This window comes from Ambystoma mexicanum, chromosome 10, assembly GCF_040938575.1.
Source record: "Ambystoma mexicanum isolate Mex_15411 chromosome 10, UKY_AmexF1_1, whole genome shotgun sequence".
NCBI lineage: Eukaryota > Metazoa > Chordata > Amphibia > Caudata > Ambystomatidae > Ambystoma > Ambystoma mexicanum.
The window spans coordinates 250,519,433-250,537,512 of record NC_090932.1 but is presented as its reverse complement, the minus strand read 5'-3'; the positions used below and the strand labels follow the sequence as shown (position 1 = coordinate 250,537,512).

At 44.0% G+C, this 18,080-nt stretch overlaps 1 protein-coding gene across 1 annotated transcript in view; it reads left to right on the top strand.

Annotated features, from left to right (window-relative positions):
- The first annotated feature begins 10,529 nt into the window (after positions 1-10,529).
- Positions 10,530-18,080, top strand: part of SLC25A36 (solute carrier family 25 member 36) — a 480,162-nt gene continuing 472,611 nt past the window's right edge. Inside the window, exons 1-2 of the mRNA XM_069617778.1 lie at positions 10,530-10,695; positions 10,785-10,872. Coding sequence (XP_069473879.1) covers positions 10,832-10,872 — 41 coding nt within the window. The 5' untranslated portion in view covers positions 10,530-10,695; positions 10,785-10,831. The remainder of the gene's footprint in view (positions 10,696-10,784; positions 10,873-18,080) is intronic.

The window sequence follows — 18,080 nt, the reverse complement described above, 5'->3', positions numbered from 1 at the left end:
GCAAGTTTTTACTTTTCCGCCACAAAATAGAAGATTTTAGAGTAAAAGGCCGGTGAAATCACATTGCTTTTCCACTCTGGAAGAGTTTAAATACCTCGCGCAATTAGTGATTGCTGGCGGAATTGACAATGGCTTCCTCTGGACTCCACCCGCTTTTACCAGGTTTAATTTCCAAGGAGATCCCAGAGGAATCCCTTTCCTTATTTCCAGCATGAGAATCCATGCTGGCAGTAAGGCCGCATTTGTCTGGTAGAGCGGGAAATACAGGGGGTCCTGGTGTGTCCACTTGACTCCCGAACTCCACCCTAAAAATGCACGAAAATCTGGCCAATTAGAAAAAGCAACAATAATAGTGTTTTCCACCACTTTTTCTGAACCAATTGACCTGGAAAATGCTGTGTTGCATCGGAAGCTGAATGCATTCACTCCGCATATTATCCCACCGGAAGATTAAGCCAGGTGCTAAACACAGGTGTTACATATTCCTGTGCACATTCTGCATTTGGATATTTAACTCACTGAGCAACCTAACTAATGATATCTCTTCTGGGGCGTTACCTTCTTAACCCCTTAACTGCCATGGGTATTTCTGCCAAGGCCTTTTTTGGTAATTTCGGTATGTCGCATTCAATCCCTTGTAACTTTTTTGTTACATAAAATATCTTGGCCAAATTTGGCCCCTTTTTTCCCCAAATGTAGGCGGTCGAAACGTTTCAGACTTTGCCGGGGATTGTGGGTAATAAATTCTGGGGCGATTTGCGCAAGTCAGACCTCTGTGGATTCCCACGGGTGCCCTCTTTTCGGAAATGCACGAGGTTCCCTGTTTTCTTTGGTGGCTTCGACACCATAGGCCCAAATCTGTATGTTGTCCACATGAGCAAAATCTGCACTGCCGAAAGGCTTGGGGTTACCAGTGGGTTAGCCTTTTCCCTTTGCGCCCAGGTAGGTGCACCCACACATGTGAGGTACCGTTTTCGTTGGGACACCTGTGGGAACGCAGGATTGTAGGACATGTGTTGTTGGCGGCGTGTTTCAGTGGGTGTCCAGAGTGATATGTCTGAAAATTGTGTTTTTTTCCACCAATTTTTAGAGACATTTCCCTCTGCCCACCAATCGAAAAACGCCGCCAACAACAGATGTCCTACCTTTCCCGCATTCCCACAGGTGTCCCGACGAAAACGGTACCTCATATGTGTGGGTGCTCCTATCTGGGCGCAAAGGGAAAAGGCTAACCCACTGATAACTCCAATCTAGCAACTGCCCCCAGGGAGGGCTACATGACATGCCCCCCATCCTTTTGGGGTGGGGGTAGAGGGCCACTCCCTTTCCACAAATAACATCCATGGTGGTTCAGTGACCCCCCCACACCCACCCAAAACAAGTTATAATTTGTTTTGCCCCTTTCCTAGGGGCAGATGGGCACATGTGTGTGGCCATCTGCCCCCGGGGGGGGGGGGAACGTACTGCCCCAGGCTTGGGGGCTGGATCTACCAATATTTTCAGTGGCCTCTCCCCCCCACCCCAATTGGATGGGGGGGCATCCCATGTACAACTTCCTAGGGGCAGAAATCAGCCCCCAGGGAGGGCTACATAAGTTGCCCCCATCCACTCAGGGCGGAGGAGAGGGCAACCCCCCCTTTCAAACACAACAAATCCTGGTGGTCTAATGGGCCTCCCCCCACCCAAAACAAGTTATAATATATTTTGTGTTTTGCCCCTTCCCAAGGGGCGGATGGGCACATGTTTGTGGCCATCTGCCCCCAGGGGGGCAAAACGTTCTGCCCCAGGCTTGGGGGGGTTGCTCTGCCAATATTTGCAGTATGGCTACATAAGGTGCCCCCATCCACTTAGGGTGGGGGGGGCAACCCCCTTGCAAAAATCCCTGGTGGCTAGTGGCCCCACCCAAAACTAGGTTTAAAAAAATATATATTTTTTTTTTGTTTGCCCCCTTCCCTGGGGGCAGATGATCACCCATCTGCCCCCAGGGTATTGCCCCCATACTTTGAGGGTCAGGGGGGGGAAAAGGGCTGCTTCCATAGTAAGCAGCCCCTCCCCCCACTTCAAAAACAGATCCCTGCCCGACACACCAAACACATATTCTGGGGGGGATAAATGACATTACATCCCCCCACTTACAATTGTGGGGGGGGGGATTTGTCCCCCCTGCCCCCTCCATGTCCTACGCCTGTGCATGCAATCTTGCCTAACAGCTATCATTAGGGTTCGGTCTTCTAAGTTTTGCAATTAAGGTGTGGTTTACAATATTGTTATTAGATGGAGGAATGAGGTTTCAATTACCACTGGGAATGGTCGCAGGCAAAGTTGTATACATTAAATATTGATTACAAAAAGGTAGGGAGCCATTATCAGAATGTTGCATGTTATATGGGTGTGCAGCATTGGAAAATATTTGTGTCTCCATACGAGAATTCCAAGGATTGCTAAACAAGTGTTGTTTATTTATACATGATATGGCAAGTGTTTATACCCCTTAATGGACTTTTAGGAATGTAGTTCCCATTTGAATAGATGAATGAATATAATGTGTGGATTTGTGTCATGGTTCAAGCCCTGGTGTGCGTTACATGAGTGGTAACGGGAAGGTGACGATTTAGATGTCTTAGTCACAATATAAGCATGTATAAAACAACAAAGGCATGCATAAGACCTTATGAAAGCATGCAATATCTTCTTTAAGAGAATCTGAACGGGGGTTCCTATGGTGTAGTGCCTGATCACCACTGCCATCAGGATTTTTTTGTTGTTGAGGTTCACACCATGTGTACGTATTCTGATGATGTTGAAGTAGCTCATCAGATTGATTCAAGCTTGATGTAATGGAGTGACGTGAGATTCTAACCATGTGTGTATGGTGTGGAGTTGTTGAATTAATCTCTCCAGAGATGTTGAGAGTTTTAATTATTTGAGCAATAGTTGTGTTTGCTGCTTTTTTCGTAGCAGTCAAATTATTCATGTTGATGGTCGTAGCATTAAGATGGTCTGTTCTGACGTGAAGTGGGTTAAGCACTTGGCGTGCATGATTTTTTGAAGCACTTGATGTGCAGGAGTTTGTGTCACGGAGAAGTAGTTCAGGCAGTTGGTGTGAAGGAGTTGTCTGTCACGAAAAGTGTTTTTTGACATTGAGAAATGAAGCACTTGATTTGTGCAGGAGTTATGTGCCAAAAGAAGTTGTCACTTGAGCATTGACATACTTAATGTGCATGGGTTTTGTGCCACAATGAGTAGTTTCAAGGCATAAAATATGCATTGTCGCATTGCAATTTGCTAGGCAGTTCTGTAGGTTTGCTAAATCAGTGGACTCTTGTGCAGAAAATCTAGGTATTTAAGTTACCCTGTTCGATGCAAGCACAGCTCACCCTGTATTCCGGTCTCTATTGCCCTCAGGGCTCCTTCCACCCTCTTTACTTTGTTCACTGCAAGTTGAGAGGGGCTAAAGGAGAGAATTGCAGCAGTAATCATCTCCTCCACTCTTAAGTGCCAAAAAGCCTGTGTGGGAGTGCTAGGCACATTTATTTTTACTTTTTCAAATAATTGAAAACCAGAAGTATATCGGGATAATACTTTCATTGAGCTAACTATATCCTATTTGTCTTTTAAAAAATTATGTCAACACATACTGGTCTTTGCCAGTCATGCGATTCCATTCCTAAAAAAGTTGTTAATAATGCACAATTACACTTTTGCTACTGTCAAACACTGCATTGTATCCATGCTTTACAGTAAAGTTTATGTTGGTGTATCTAAATCTCATAGTGTGAACTATATCTCATTTGATTGGGGAAGATGCATCACAATTACGAGTGAACACTTGAAAATGCATGCTATCACTCGGGCAAATGCATTTGATGGCAAACCTAGTTCTGTGATCTGCGGGTCGCATTCATCTGTGCAACTGGTGCTCAACCCATGAGCTGATCCCCTACTCCTTGAATTCTAGCTTGACATATTACCCGTTTACTTTATACCAGTTACTTTGAAAGAAGGGTGCAAAATACAATATTTCACCTAGTTTGCCCAGTTCTGTCTGCTACTATATCCACTCTGCTTAGTCTTGCTTTCTTGCCCCTTACATAATGAATTAACAAAAGCTAACTAGATGTTGACGCAAAGTAGTGATCAATAGTTGCATCCTGTTGTACACCTGCAGATATTTTGGAATACCATACATTGGGTCTCATTAAAGGTTCTTTACATCATCTTCCTCTGTAGAAGATAAACCTAACAAACCCTCTGTTATAAATGTTAAGGAAATAAAATCTACCTTTAAAAAGATTGTAGAAACTGAAAAAGACCTAACTTTTGCAGAACAAACAGGGACTGAAACAAAGAAGATGGCTGAAGAGGCATGCAGATGTAGTAGTCGGGCAATAAGGCCAGGAAGCCAGTTCAGCAGTCAGGCAATGGAAGCCATAGGCTCACACATGAAGCTTATTTCACAAGCTGGGAGGCATAAAAAGGCGCCAGCAAGGAAGCAGGAGTAGGAGGAGCTGGACTGCAGACTGGAAGGCTGGCTGTAGTGCCAGTAATAGAGGAGAAGTATGAAGCTGGTAAATCACGAGAAAGTGGAAGAATAAAAGGGATAGATTTCACCTGCAAGCTCCGAGAGAGTCCTTTCCTGTCAAACTCTCAATTACAGAGGCTGCACAGTGGAAGACGTGCAGGAGGCCAGGTTTTCCCATTGTGGGCCGTATTGCAGCACTTGCTGAGTAATATAAGTGCAGGAGAACAAGGCTAGAAGCAGAAGGCAAGCCGAGGGTCTGGGTACAACGCTGAAGATCCTTGTTCGCGTGAGCAGCCAAAGCACTTGAAACTTCATTGTTGCTGTATCGAAGACTGTTTGCTGTATAACAAAGGGTTCGTGTGTCTCCAATTAAGCTGAGAGAACGCTTTAAAACCATTACTGAATAGCAAACCTTGATTGTTTGAGAGTTACAAGCAGCAGCGTGAAAACTACAATAAAAGGAGATCGATTATGCCCAATTTCAATTCCCGAACAAAGTGTGAACTTCTTTCTTTGTCAATACGGGAATGCAACTTTAAACCTGTTTGAAAGAAAGGTTGCGTATGCTCTATTGTGTTTTCACCTCAAAGACTAAACTCTATATTACATACAGAATTTCCATGTATTCTGTTTAAAAAAGTAAAGAGTCAAAAAGTTTTAAAGAGAAGAACACACATTACTAATAATAATAATAAATTTATTGGGAAATACTTCTACACAAAAAGTTACAAATACATAAAAAAACGATTAAAACGTAATACAAACATAACAATCAATGCATACATTGAATGTGTAAGTTATATAAAATTACATAAAATTGAAATTATATAAATTATGCACATATATATATATATATATATACACACACACACAATACAGTGCACGGATAATACAGTACAATGCCAAAAAGGGATACGGGGTGAAATGTAACATACTCCGTACTTGTCCCATTCAAATCTGCACACAAAGTGCCTGCCACATATGACACTTACTGTCAAGTACTAGGTATCGATGATAATGATCCAACCTCAAACTACGAGCTTCTGGAAACAGACATCAACCCTGGGGGCTAAATCCTAAAGGTTCCTTAGGCGGAGGAGCCCCTCGCATTTCCTCTGTAGCCGGCTGGATGGGTAATAAGCTTTTAACTTTAACCCAGACCCTATATAAAGCCAATTGAGTCCTAATTGAGACCGAGTTTAAACAATAATCCCAAAAGGACTCACCCTTAATAGTCTCATAATGGTTTACCAGCTTTCCCAGCATGCACATATACAGCGCGCCCAAACAAGGGCACATAGTCAGGACATGACTAATGGTTTCTAAATGTTCTCCCTTTGCACAAATAAGACAGCTCCTGTCCTTAGGTAGGATACCCTGCCGTGGCCCAGTGACTGCGAGCACCTGTAACTGGTTCGTCTGTAGCCTTAACATAAATTGACGTACCTCTGGATCTGGACATAATAACAGGTATTGTTGAGGCTTTCTATAATCGATGGATTACATGAGATACGGCTTCGAACCCCTTCAAAGTTGATTAATGTATGTAAATCTGAGTCCAGTGCCATCTATTCATTTTTTGTATAAATTATTTTTTTATGAATAAATGGCATTAGATGTTTCTTATCATGGGACCAGTCTATATCAGCAAAGAGAGCGTCATTTAGCTGTTTATAGCTGTTTCCTTGGGGTGACCTTTCATTATCAAAATTAGTTCCAGCCAGACTAAGCAGTTTACAGGATACAGGGGAGGTAGCTTTCAAATAAAATACACCTCGGGCTTGCAATGCCATACCGTTCAAAGATGTTAATCCCAATTCTAACCCAATATACTGGATAGAACAAGCCGGGCCCAAACCCAGAACTGCTCGCCAGTACTGGCCCTCCAGTATATTGAGCTAATTCAAGTCTTGTATAGCTAATGCCTCCAAGCCATACAGAACGGCAGGGACAAAGCACTGTTGGTAGAGTTTAATAATCCCTGCAATGCTAAACCCTGCAGTTCCTTTGGCAAATTTGCAGGCTTGCAATGTGAGAAGTTTTGCCTGCCTCTTTTTTTGCAAGATGATCAAATTATAGTTGGGGCGAGTGTCAAATTCTAACCCAAGGTATGGATATGTTTGATCAATACTTATACTCCCTAGGCTAGTCTCGACTTCTGACCGGCGAGGGCCACTTTTGGCAATTAGCAGTATCTTGGTTTTCCTTAGTTTAATGGTAAATCCTACCTCTGCAGAGTAAAGAGACAGCTCCTCAAGCATGCTCTTTACTCCTGACAACGTACGGTCGAATAATATTAGATCGTCCGCGTAAAGCATCCCAACAATAGGGGTGTCCCCCAATTTTGGGGGGCATTTTGCTTTAGCGGCCATCCGGGGTAACAAATCGGCTATGTACAGGTTATAGCACATAGGCGCGCCAACACAACCCTGTTTGACACACATTACCCAATTCAGTAGACATCCAATTTTCAGAGTGAAACCTATTTTACCAAGCAGTAAAAAACCACCAAATAGCCTTGTGAAGTTAACAGCTAGGTGGCATAAGAAGCAAGTACCCTATTGTTACCCGAATCTGAAAGAGTGGCACTTAAGCTTCTGGGAGATTCCTTAGGTTGATACCTGGTGGATAGTTGGGAACAAAGTTGGGGAAGGGGAGATACATGCTTGTAAAGAATATCTTGAAGCAGAAGATAATCTGTGGTGCAGACTGCTGAAGCCAAAAAGGGATAGAGCCATGTCAGCAGAGGCAGGTTGTTCTGGTGGTAGTTAGACTAAAGAGGCTGCCCTTTTTAAGAAAGACATTACAAGGAAGAGGGACTTGCCTACCTGAAGAAGTTGAATGCCTGGTTAAAATCTAGCTAATAATGTCCAAGTACTGAACCAATAGTAGTTATTGAACTCTTGTAGTACATACAATTGTCAGCAGATATAATAATGAAGTGGTGGAAGCAGTAACATACTGTGAGACAAAAGTAAATATTCTCATAGTACCAACAGTAGAAGAGTGGCTGTTGGAAATCGAAGCAGCCGCACAGAGGAAACATCCTGACAAATATACTGAATGCAAAGTTGTAACAAAAGGAGTTGTAAAGAAGTGTACATTATTGCCATTCAAGGAATTTCATACATTCTTTTTTGAACTATGGCAATTTATCCAGAAGCAGAAACTATTGAATTTCATATCCAGGATTACCATTGGTGCTATTTTCTTTCTCGAAGTTGGAAAGGGATCTTTTCACCCAGGAACCAAGAATTGCTACCAACAGATTTTTATTTGGCAAACATTTTTATATTGTGCTGTTATATAATTTCCTTTGTATATTGGTTGTTTGGTGTGAGGGCCAGTTTACCCAGGCTACACAATGTCCTCTTAGCATTAAGCCTAGGTAGGGAATTCCTCTGTAGAGTAGGGCAGGCAAGGTATTTTGTTTCACTATATTTTCTTTAATAAAATGGCACATTTTGAGAAATCTACAAGCAGTTGTCTTCCTTGCATTACTGAGCCCTCACATGGGCAAGGGCAAGAGGAAGAGCTTTTCCATTTTAGAATGTGAGCAATCCTGTTGTTCACTGTGCATTTCAATTTGGTTTTGGCGAGTGAGGGTTAGGCTTTGCTTTGTTATATTTTAGGAAGGGACTTGTGTGGTCCTTTGTATGCTTGAGCGGTGTCTGCTTTGGTGCATGACCTGGAATGTATTAGCAGAATACCTAACGGAACATGGAATCTGGGCTCTCTAGATTCTAGGAGTGACAAATAGGGAGTTCAGGATGGGAGCCGATACCTGGTGGAAGCTTATACCATGCTCTACTGATTAACCCCTTAACTTCTAACCGGCAAATATTAAAGAGTTTCCTTTTGTTTATACCTGGGGCCTGGGTTGTTCCTGCTAGCTGCCCGTCTCTCCAGATACACAGGATACAAGTCCACCAGCCCATTTTATTCTAAGCACTCCCCATTAGCTTAGGGCACTGGCCATAGGGTCTCCATCGCTGCACTGTTTGTGATGAACAATGTAGGGGGAAAAACCTTTTAGGAATTGGGATTGCTTGCCTAATACTGAGACTTGCTACCTTCCACATAATCTGTTTATTTTCTCCCTTTCATCCCGCTGTATTAAAGGTGCTGATTCAGCACCAGATAGGGGGGCGCATCTACCACCTTCGGAAGTAAACAAGGGGGGCATGGGACCCTCTAGGGGGAAGAAACACACCAACAAATTACAGTTGGACCCTGAACAAAGACTCTGTGAGGAGACAAGGGTCAGCAATGCGTGCTCACTTGGCCCATGGGACCTTTATCATTAGCACTAGGTAGGGAAAAAATGACCCCCGTAAACACATTCAGCAGGGATGCCCCCTGGGAGGGACTCTGCCCAGGGAGCCACGCTCCGAAACACTATTGCCAGCAAGTGGGCCAGGCATGAGGGAGATGGAGTTTAAGCTGTGCATCACAAGTTAGACTGAAGCAGTTAAAACAACACAGGGTGATGTAATGACAGACCAGCAAACCAATCCCGTGGGCACTTGAGCCAGGGAACCGTTCACATGGCCACAAATAGCTATGGGAAAGGGAAACTGGATGGAGTGGTGCTCTTGGGAGGACCAATCAAACTATAAGTTTCAGAGTCATTGGGAGTTGGCCAGGCTTCAGAGTATCCACTACAAGGTTTGCGAAGGCAGAGATCTTGCAGGTACTGTGTGAACGTCTCCCTTCCCACCAGAAGCAGGGCATCATGTTCTTTCTTCAATGGTGCTGACCAATGACAGTATACTAAAGTTCCGGCAGTCAGCAATGATGATCATCTCCCCAATGCCACGCAGGAGCAGGGAGGTAATTATCACAATAGGGGGCCAGCATCCAGCCCTGTGTGTAAGCATGATTCGTGTAATCACCAGAACAAACACTATATCGGAGACTGGTGCAATAAACATGAACACATTTTCTTACGGCCACATTAAATGTATAGAACCCTAGATGGGAAGTGGGGATACTGTTTTATTAAAAGTATTGGCGTGCTGCACAGCTTCTACTGTAAAATGAAATGGTACCTGCCCTGCGAGAAATTGAATGTGCTGCCGGCCATTTAAAAGTGTAGCATCACCCCTTTGAAAATCTGACAACCTCCGCCACATCGAAGAATGGCCGTCCTGCTGAGAACTCCAATTAAAGGCATGTCTGAATCATTGACTAACCAAGCCTGCGAGAAGCATCGCACTAAACAGAAACCTTCTTCCAAAAGGCTTAATTGATTATTTACTAAGATCTATGTAGACATATAATGGATATACTAATCCAACATGCAAAACATGTAAATTCGCTAACTACGCAGTTAACTTTTTCTAAGTGGCTTACTTAATGTTTGGAGAGAGAAAAAAAACGAACTGCCTGTAACTGTTGTAAGAGAAACGCTTTTCACTGTTTGGGGACTGTTAGAGAGACATTTCAACTTCTTGATAAGTACTCGAGAAACACTGAACAAACATTGATATTTAGTTACGTCTATGGAAGTGCCTAATGCAGGTAAGCACTTTCCTAACTCCCAACCTTCTGTATCACCTTGGCGGGTGAAAACACCCTATTTTCTTTTTGGCGGGTGAGAGCCCATAGAAGTGAATGGGCGTATGAGGTACTTGGCAGGTGATTCAGCAGCTTGAAAAGCGGGTGAGTTGAGATCTATGTACTGTATCAACCTTCAAAACTCTCTGGCCAGTATCACTTCGGACCACCCTCACTCGCAAATAGCGTCTACTTCGAGTTCTGGCCCCTCACTCACGATTATGTCATTGAGCTGCAAGTAAACACTATTTGCTTTTTCAAGTACTCTCTGCACACTGAACAACCTCCAAGGCATATGTGTTCCTCCGTGTCCCCACTGTATCGCATCTCACCCTCTCCCATCCGGCCTTCCCTTGATTGATTGGGCGTCTTCACGGTCTCAGGTCACGTGAATGCAAAAGGCTGGCTTTCTCGTGATGACGTCAGGTCCGGTGGTAACAGCCAATGGAAAGCCATGTTTATGTCTGCGCAGCTTCAACTGGAATAGTCCGCAGAAGCTGTGCGAGTGTTTGACGCATGCGTAATAAGTACAGAGCATAGCGCACAGCAGGGAGGAATAACAATTTTTGGGTCAGGGTAGGAGTGGACCGGGGCCAGGGTGGCCGAAAAAAAGGGTAGGGGCGCCGCAGGGAGGCTCTCGGAAACAACACTTGACGTTTTTGGCCCAGGCTGTTTGTAGCTCTAACGTCCCGTTTTTTCGCAGGATCCTACAGGGAGTGTCCGCTGCCCCGCACCCCGGCATGAGAGAGGATGAGCCAGAGGGACACCCTGGTGCATCTCTTCGCAGGAGGGTAAGAGGGGCAAATGGGCGCGTTATGTGTCATTTGAAAGACTGAGTGCTCTGTACGTTCGTGGGGCCCAGTGTCTTGTGGGGGCGGGGGGCGGGGGCGGGGGGGGGGGGGGTGGGCGTGTTTAATTGTTGGCTTCTGTCATGGGAAGTAGTGGTCTCTGTGTGATAAAATTGTGAGTGTCTATCTTAACAAGCTGATTGTCACTTGCCTGCTATTGAGTTCACCATCCCGGTCACCGCATTCTCCTCGCCTCCCACTAGGTCTCTTGAACTCGTCCATAATTTACCAGCTCCAGATTCGGAAAGCCTGTCCCATTGGCTTTTATCGATTTAATCTCCGTTCCTTATTCAATTGCACCAATCACTGCCCTCTTGTCCAACTTGCTATAATAATATGGTGCTTCCGCGTACCACCCCATCCGTGTCTTCTGATCTTGGTCTTACTGTCACATCTTTTCCACCTACCCCCATGCCCCAAAGAGTTCCTTTCTGTGCGGCACCAAGCTCTGGCCCCTATCTGCTACTACATGCTTCTACATGCTTAAATAATATAGTGTTTGTGCGCACCCTGCTCCCCTCCTCGCCTACTGACCTTGGTTTTACTCTCATATCTTTGCCGCCAATCCACGGTATAAGACCCCAAAGAGGTTCTTTCTCTGCTACTCCAAGCACTGCGCTACATGACGCCACTCATCATCTCTGTCTTCTGACCTTGGTTTTGGAGTCGCATCTTTGCCACTGATCTTTGGTACCAAACCCCAAAGTGGTCTCACTCAGTATCGGAGGGGTATTGTTGGTGCGGGTCTAGGGGAAGTTGTGGTCTTTTCGTTGTTAAATGAAATTATAATCTGTACTCTGACCACGGCAGTGTCCCCTCCTTTCTGTAACACTACAGAAATGACGTACCACTTTAATTGTGGACGTTCTTTTTATATTCTAGTTATAACAAGACTAGTTGATTTAATTCATAATCAAGTATATTCCAATGTACTTTTTGTTGTTGGTGAGTTTGATACTAAATCCAACGCTCATGGACACCACTGTAGTCGGTGCATTGAGTGGGAATAGAAATCGAAGGAGGTCTCTCTTAGTGTGTGTGGCCTAAGTAGGGATGGCTAGGCCACGCCCACTAAGGACCCCCTCGCCTAAGGTTGGGGGTGCTGGTAATAGAATTAGAGCTGGTGCACACTGGCATTATTAACTTTGATGCGTCCAGCCCCTCCTTTTTGAACAAAAGAAGGGACTGGGCGCACAAAAAGGTGTGAAAGGAGTGTCCAATCCTTTAATCAAAGGAGCCAGCTGTAGGCCACTCTTTAACCACTGGCTCCTTGAATGAAAGGTCACCCTGCTGCTGATCATACCTGTTCAACCTCCGAAATTTTTCCGGAGACTGCGGAATTTCAAGCATTTCTCCGGGTCTCCGGCAAAGTTCCTTGAATCTCAGGAATTTTGAGATTCTTTCCGGTCCCGTCATATTCTCCACCTGATTGGCTACCGGCGGCACCCAATCAGGTGGAGAATATGATGGGACCCGGCGCGAAATGTCCGTGCCCACTGCCTGCACCACTATAATAATAGTGCTTTCAATCCATATCATTGGATAGAAAGCACTATTATTACTGCGGCGGTGTCACGTTCATTTTGCTTACCATAGCACTGAAAATAATTCATTCAATGCTATAGTAAGCAAAATGAAGTCGGAGCAGCAGCCGAAATAATGCTGCTTTGAATCCATGTCATTGGATTGAAAGCAACATTATTTCTGCTGCCGCGCCGCCTTCATTTTGCTTACTACGGCATTGAATGAATGATTTTCAGTGCTATTTTAAGCAAAATGAAGGCGGCGGCGCTGCCGCAATAATGCTGCGTTCAATGCAATGACATGAAAGCACTATTATTTCGGCGGCGGTGCCGCCTTCATTTTGCTTACTATAACATTGAATTAATTATTTTCAGTGCTATAGTAAGCAAACTGAAGGCTACAACAACCAAGTTTACCTTTTTGACAGGTGGGTGGGGCGTGTGGGCGTAGCGGTTTGCAAATGGGCGGAGTCTTGTGTGGCTGTGGGCGGGGCATAAATCTCAGGAATTTTGATTTTCAAATGTAGGCAGGTATGAGCTGATGTCTCTGTACCCAAAAACAGGAGGAGGGCTAGACTGCCCTGCTCTCCTTTTTGTCTTTTGGGTTAAGTCATCAAGCAGCATTTAGCAGCTTGGCTTCATGCTGCATGATGGCTATTTACTCGGAAACAAAAGGAGATCTGGGTAGTCCAGCCCTCCTCCTGTTTTTGAGTAAGGAGACATCAAGCAGCCTGTGTAGCCAAAGCTCTGCACTGTTACACAGGCTGCCCGCTGGTGTCAGTACTTGATACCTGCAGGCAGCCCCGTGTAACTGCACCGCTTCGGCTACACAGGGTGCCCGACAGAGGTGTTGGCGTGACTGGGGCTAGTCGGAGGTGGGCCCCGGCTCGGGAGCACTTTTGGTGACTGCCGGTGCTCGGCCCCTGCCCACTTAAAGCCCTGACTGTAGTCCTTAGTGGCCCATTCGTCAACCCAATGATAACAAGTGAGTGTGAACTCGCAGACAGCTTCACATAGAAACAAACCTACTGGAATTGCACTTGGCAATCCTCCAACCATTGTTTATCGGCTTGCTGTGCAATTAGAGAAAGGGGGAGTGGTGAACATTCTACAAACCCGTCTTCTTACCACCGCATAAAAAAAGAAACATAATCTTTGGACACCCTAGGCCCCCCTCATTTTAGTTGTCTACTTCAAAATAGGTATGCCCGTTGGTAGGTGGTACATTGATCTTTTCCATCATGTTAATTTTAATAATTCGTCTACCTGACGCTTTGAGCGTCACATGTTGCAGGGAGGTTTAGTGTATACCTCCCTGCAACAAGTGTGGTGCACTAGTCTTAAGGTGACCAGATTTTCAAGACAAAAAAGTGACGGCCAATGAAATAAAATCACCTCCTACCCCTCCCCCACAGTAATTGCTGCACGACGCTTGCATATACACTGCACTTTTGACTGTGGATGTATGTTAATAACAAAGGTGCTGTTGCTCTGAGTGATATTACACGCCTTCTTATTCATTCGTTTCTTAGCAGTTCTCTGTGGTACAATCAGTTCATGCATGTGGCTGTTACATGGACGATCCGAACCCATCTTGGTGTGGGAACATTCTGAAAGTACTATAAGTAGTTACCCTCTTTCCCCGAAACCCGGAAAGGCTTTTAAATAAAAAAAAATCTCTCGGGAGGAGGGGTTGAATGGCAAAGGGCCAGTTCCAGGGCAGTCCTACCAAAACCGTGACGTCTGGTCGCCCTACCCTTTTCTTTATATTAAACTAGATTTGCCTCAAAGTATAAAACGCTGTGTTTGTGCCAGAATTTGAATCTGCCCCCCACATATGATCCGCCCTGGTGGCTATCTCACTTTTACACTGCCATGCTTGGATGTTGTTGCTTAGGGACGTGACAAGCCATCAGTCGGTTTGAGATGCATTAGGCGACAGTCATGCACTTCTGTTTTCAAGGCTCTTTTTATGTTGCACCTCGGTCACCTTTGCCTCCCATCACAATATCTTTATTGCCCCCACTGTTGTTGATTAACCAGAAAGCTGCTAGTGGCACTTTGGCACGTGGGATATCATTTTTTTTTTTACTTTCAAAGTTCCCAGGTGTCAAAATATGATCTCAAATTTACCTCGTCATCTCAGATCAGCCTTTAGCTCTTCTGCCATAATCAATTGCAAAATTGGTTCTGCGACAATTTGCCTAATCTTGATATATTATGCCACCAGCTCTCAGCCCCTAAATAATAACACATTCCACTATTGCCCCCTCTACCTACCAAAAAGTCTGGTCAGTGTCATTTTTCTTTGCATTGAAAGGACACTTTTTGGGACTGTGCAGACTGCTAGTTTGCATATATATTTTTTCCCCCCAAATGTAGGAATTCACCCTAATTGTATCAATATAAAAACGAGGCATCAATAGTAGCTGAACAAAGTTTGACGGATTTGGCTATTAAATCTTTATTGGGACTATCTATATTCCATTTGTGCCATGCATTGACTGGGTACCCAAATATGTGAACGAATTTCCGAATAATAAAATGAGACGTGATTTATCTCCGATTCAAGTTCAATGGCCCACCGACATTGGTAGTAAATGGTGCATGGCATGATTAAGGTTCCCGCTTTTCGCGTTTTGCTGATTTTTGCGCTTAAATACAAACTATAATCAATCTGTTATTATAAAAATGAAGAAAGAAAACCAGATAAACACGCCCCCCCTGGTTGGACCTCCATGCTGTCAGTCATGCACTGTAGGCCAGTAATTTAACAAACTGGCAGCTTGGCATGTGTAAAACAACTAAGTGATATCTACATTTCTGCCAAGTGCCACATGTTGGCAACAGTCACATGAGTATCCCATTGTTTCAAAGTAAGAATGCAGTTGGATTTGATTTGCAAGAACCATCTCAATTTTCCTCCAATATTTCTGTCAGTGTTTTTTTTTTTCTTCGAAATATATACATTTCTTTTGAATGTGGGAAAATAAAAGTTGTAATATGTATTTTTTTTTTTATTAAAAGAAACCAATGTGGATAAATACAGACACAAATATGGACAGATACAGACAGAAACAATGCAAACATTAATTCAATAAACATTGGATCCTTAGGCATAATGTGCCTAAGGAAAGCAGGTGCTGTTGCATCTTTTTAGATAGCAGAAATTGAAACTGTGAAATATCTATATTGTTCTGGTGTTAGTCGACTTTGATTGAAATGCTTTTGTTCATACAATACATCACATATGGACAATCAACTGAATGGGCCGATATGGCATAGGATAATGGACAGACTTTACTGTGTCCTCCATTTATGGTATGAGATTTGTTATGGAATTAATTGATTTGATCTTTTTATATTGTTTTTATTTTTCATATCTGTAGTTTTATTATTTACTTGTATATTTTTGTATACAAAGTTGTGTTGACATAGCTGTAATATACACACAAAAAAAGGTGAGGCTAAATGTGATATTCCCCATCGCATATTTAGTAGTAATTGACTCTGCCTTTCATGTTCGGTAGGCAGTGCAACACGAGTAAGATTATTCTGATATGTTTAATATTGCATATATATTGAAGTGGCTTCACATCGTTTTTATTACATGTGCAGAAGTTGTCTTTCATCTTTGGAATGAAAGTTACTGTTTTGAAGGTCATTTTTTAATAAGAAATCAATTTAAACGTTTTTGGTAGTTTAAAAAAGTGGTAGAAACCTTTTCTTGGGTGCAGGTTTTGATACCTTTTACTGGACTAACTAAAAAGGCTATGCAGAGATGGAACAAATCATTTTGCTTTCGAAGTCCCACAGACTTTTCATCAGATGTGACAGAATAAACTGATTAGAAAAAGAAAGCACAGCACACATCATTCTCAAAGCTAAAGGGGAAAAAAAGAACTGTTGGCCTCAAATTGCCGTGTTCTTTGATAGACCATGAACCTTCTGGAAGAATGGAACACATATCCTACGGTTTGGAAACAGTACACATTCTGAGAGTTGCGTTTAAAGAAAAAGCAAATCCAGAAGTCTTAAGGTGGACCCCACTTTTTCCTAAAACTACTGATGTTATTTTAAACGCTGTGTTGAAGTGAGAGGTTTCAAAACACACAATTCTCTCCTACTGTATTCTAGTGACTTAATAGCACTTCGCTATGTACCAGGGAGACACATGGGTTCAATGTCATTTTAACGCCTGTAATTACTTTGAGTTTTCCCTTCTATTTGTGGGTGTCCCTCCTATACCCCTCTTTCCCCTTAACTACAACCCCTACCTGGAGCCCCTTTTTACCCCTTAACTCACAACTCCACATCTTTTTTTGAAGTAATTACTGGCGTTGAAACCACAGATACCAACGCATGTTCTCTTTCGTCTCACGGATGCCAATCTGGTATGGCTTTGATATATCTCTGGATGTGGGGGGGAGGGGGCGGGAGATCCTTGTCAAACACTCCTTTCGGTCTGTCCCTCCCCCTGCCCCCAGCACTCCATCTGCTTCCAAGCAGTTCCTCCTCCATCAGCACGCTTTTCTTTACCAGAACCCCACTGGTTATCAGCAGGAGAAAATCTGTTAGGATTGTGGTTAGTAGCCTGCACAACCGCGCGGGTCCGAGGCACTATTGAGCAAATCCCAAGGTCATCACACATTCAAAACGTGATTTAACATAATATCACAGTATCACAGCACCCATGAAATATCTGTTGGCCAGTCAAGGAAGCTCTGCCCTCTTCATTTGATTACATGTTCTTTTGGTGAAGACACTCAAACCTATGCATTCATCCAGTTGATCACTCTGTTATTTGTTATTTTGCTACATGTTGTGAGTTAAGTCTTTACTTTTTGTCTCCCTGAATCTCCCCCCATCTCCTTTTCCGCTATTCTTCACCCCATTTCCTTTTTACCCAATGGACCACGATTGGCTGTCGTCCTGGGCGGGGGTCACAATTTGCCTATCCACAGACAAGGCTCAACGCTTTAAGACCAGGAGTGGTGTGCCGCCAACGATCTTTGCCTTAATGCCAGTATGATGGAGATTCTCCTCATAGGCACACCTGCACCCTCCTTTCCTGTCACTCTCTGGCAGGTGTCCTTGGCCCTCTTCCTGCTCCCACTGCGAGGATAAGTACCTCAGGGTCATCCTCAACTCCACACTCCTTTTATCCTCACATCTAAAGAAGTCAAACTACCAACTGCACCTCCTCAGAGGTATTCTTCCTTTCCTCTCCTTCCGCAGAAGCTCACTGTCTCTAGAGCTCTGGTTCTCTCTAGGCTGTACTACTGGTACAGCCTCTTTGTAAATCTGCCTGCTTCTACTCTCCGCCCTCTGCAACTCATCTAGAACAGGACAGCGAGACTTGTCCTAAGCATCAAGCCCACGGATTGTATCTCTCCAGCACTGAAATCTCTGCATTGGCTCCCAGTGGCTCAGATGATTAAGTTCAAGACCCTCTGCATTGTCCACAATGCCTTCTGGGGCCTGGGTCCTCAATACCTCCAACACTCTCTTTGTATATACCTTCTTCTCGAGCTCTTCGCTCCTCCACCTCCAAACTCCCTCCGGGTCAGTCGCTTCTCCAAGCAATGAGTTGGTGGTTGATCTTTCTTCAGCTGGGGCCTCCCTCTG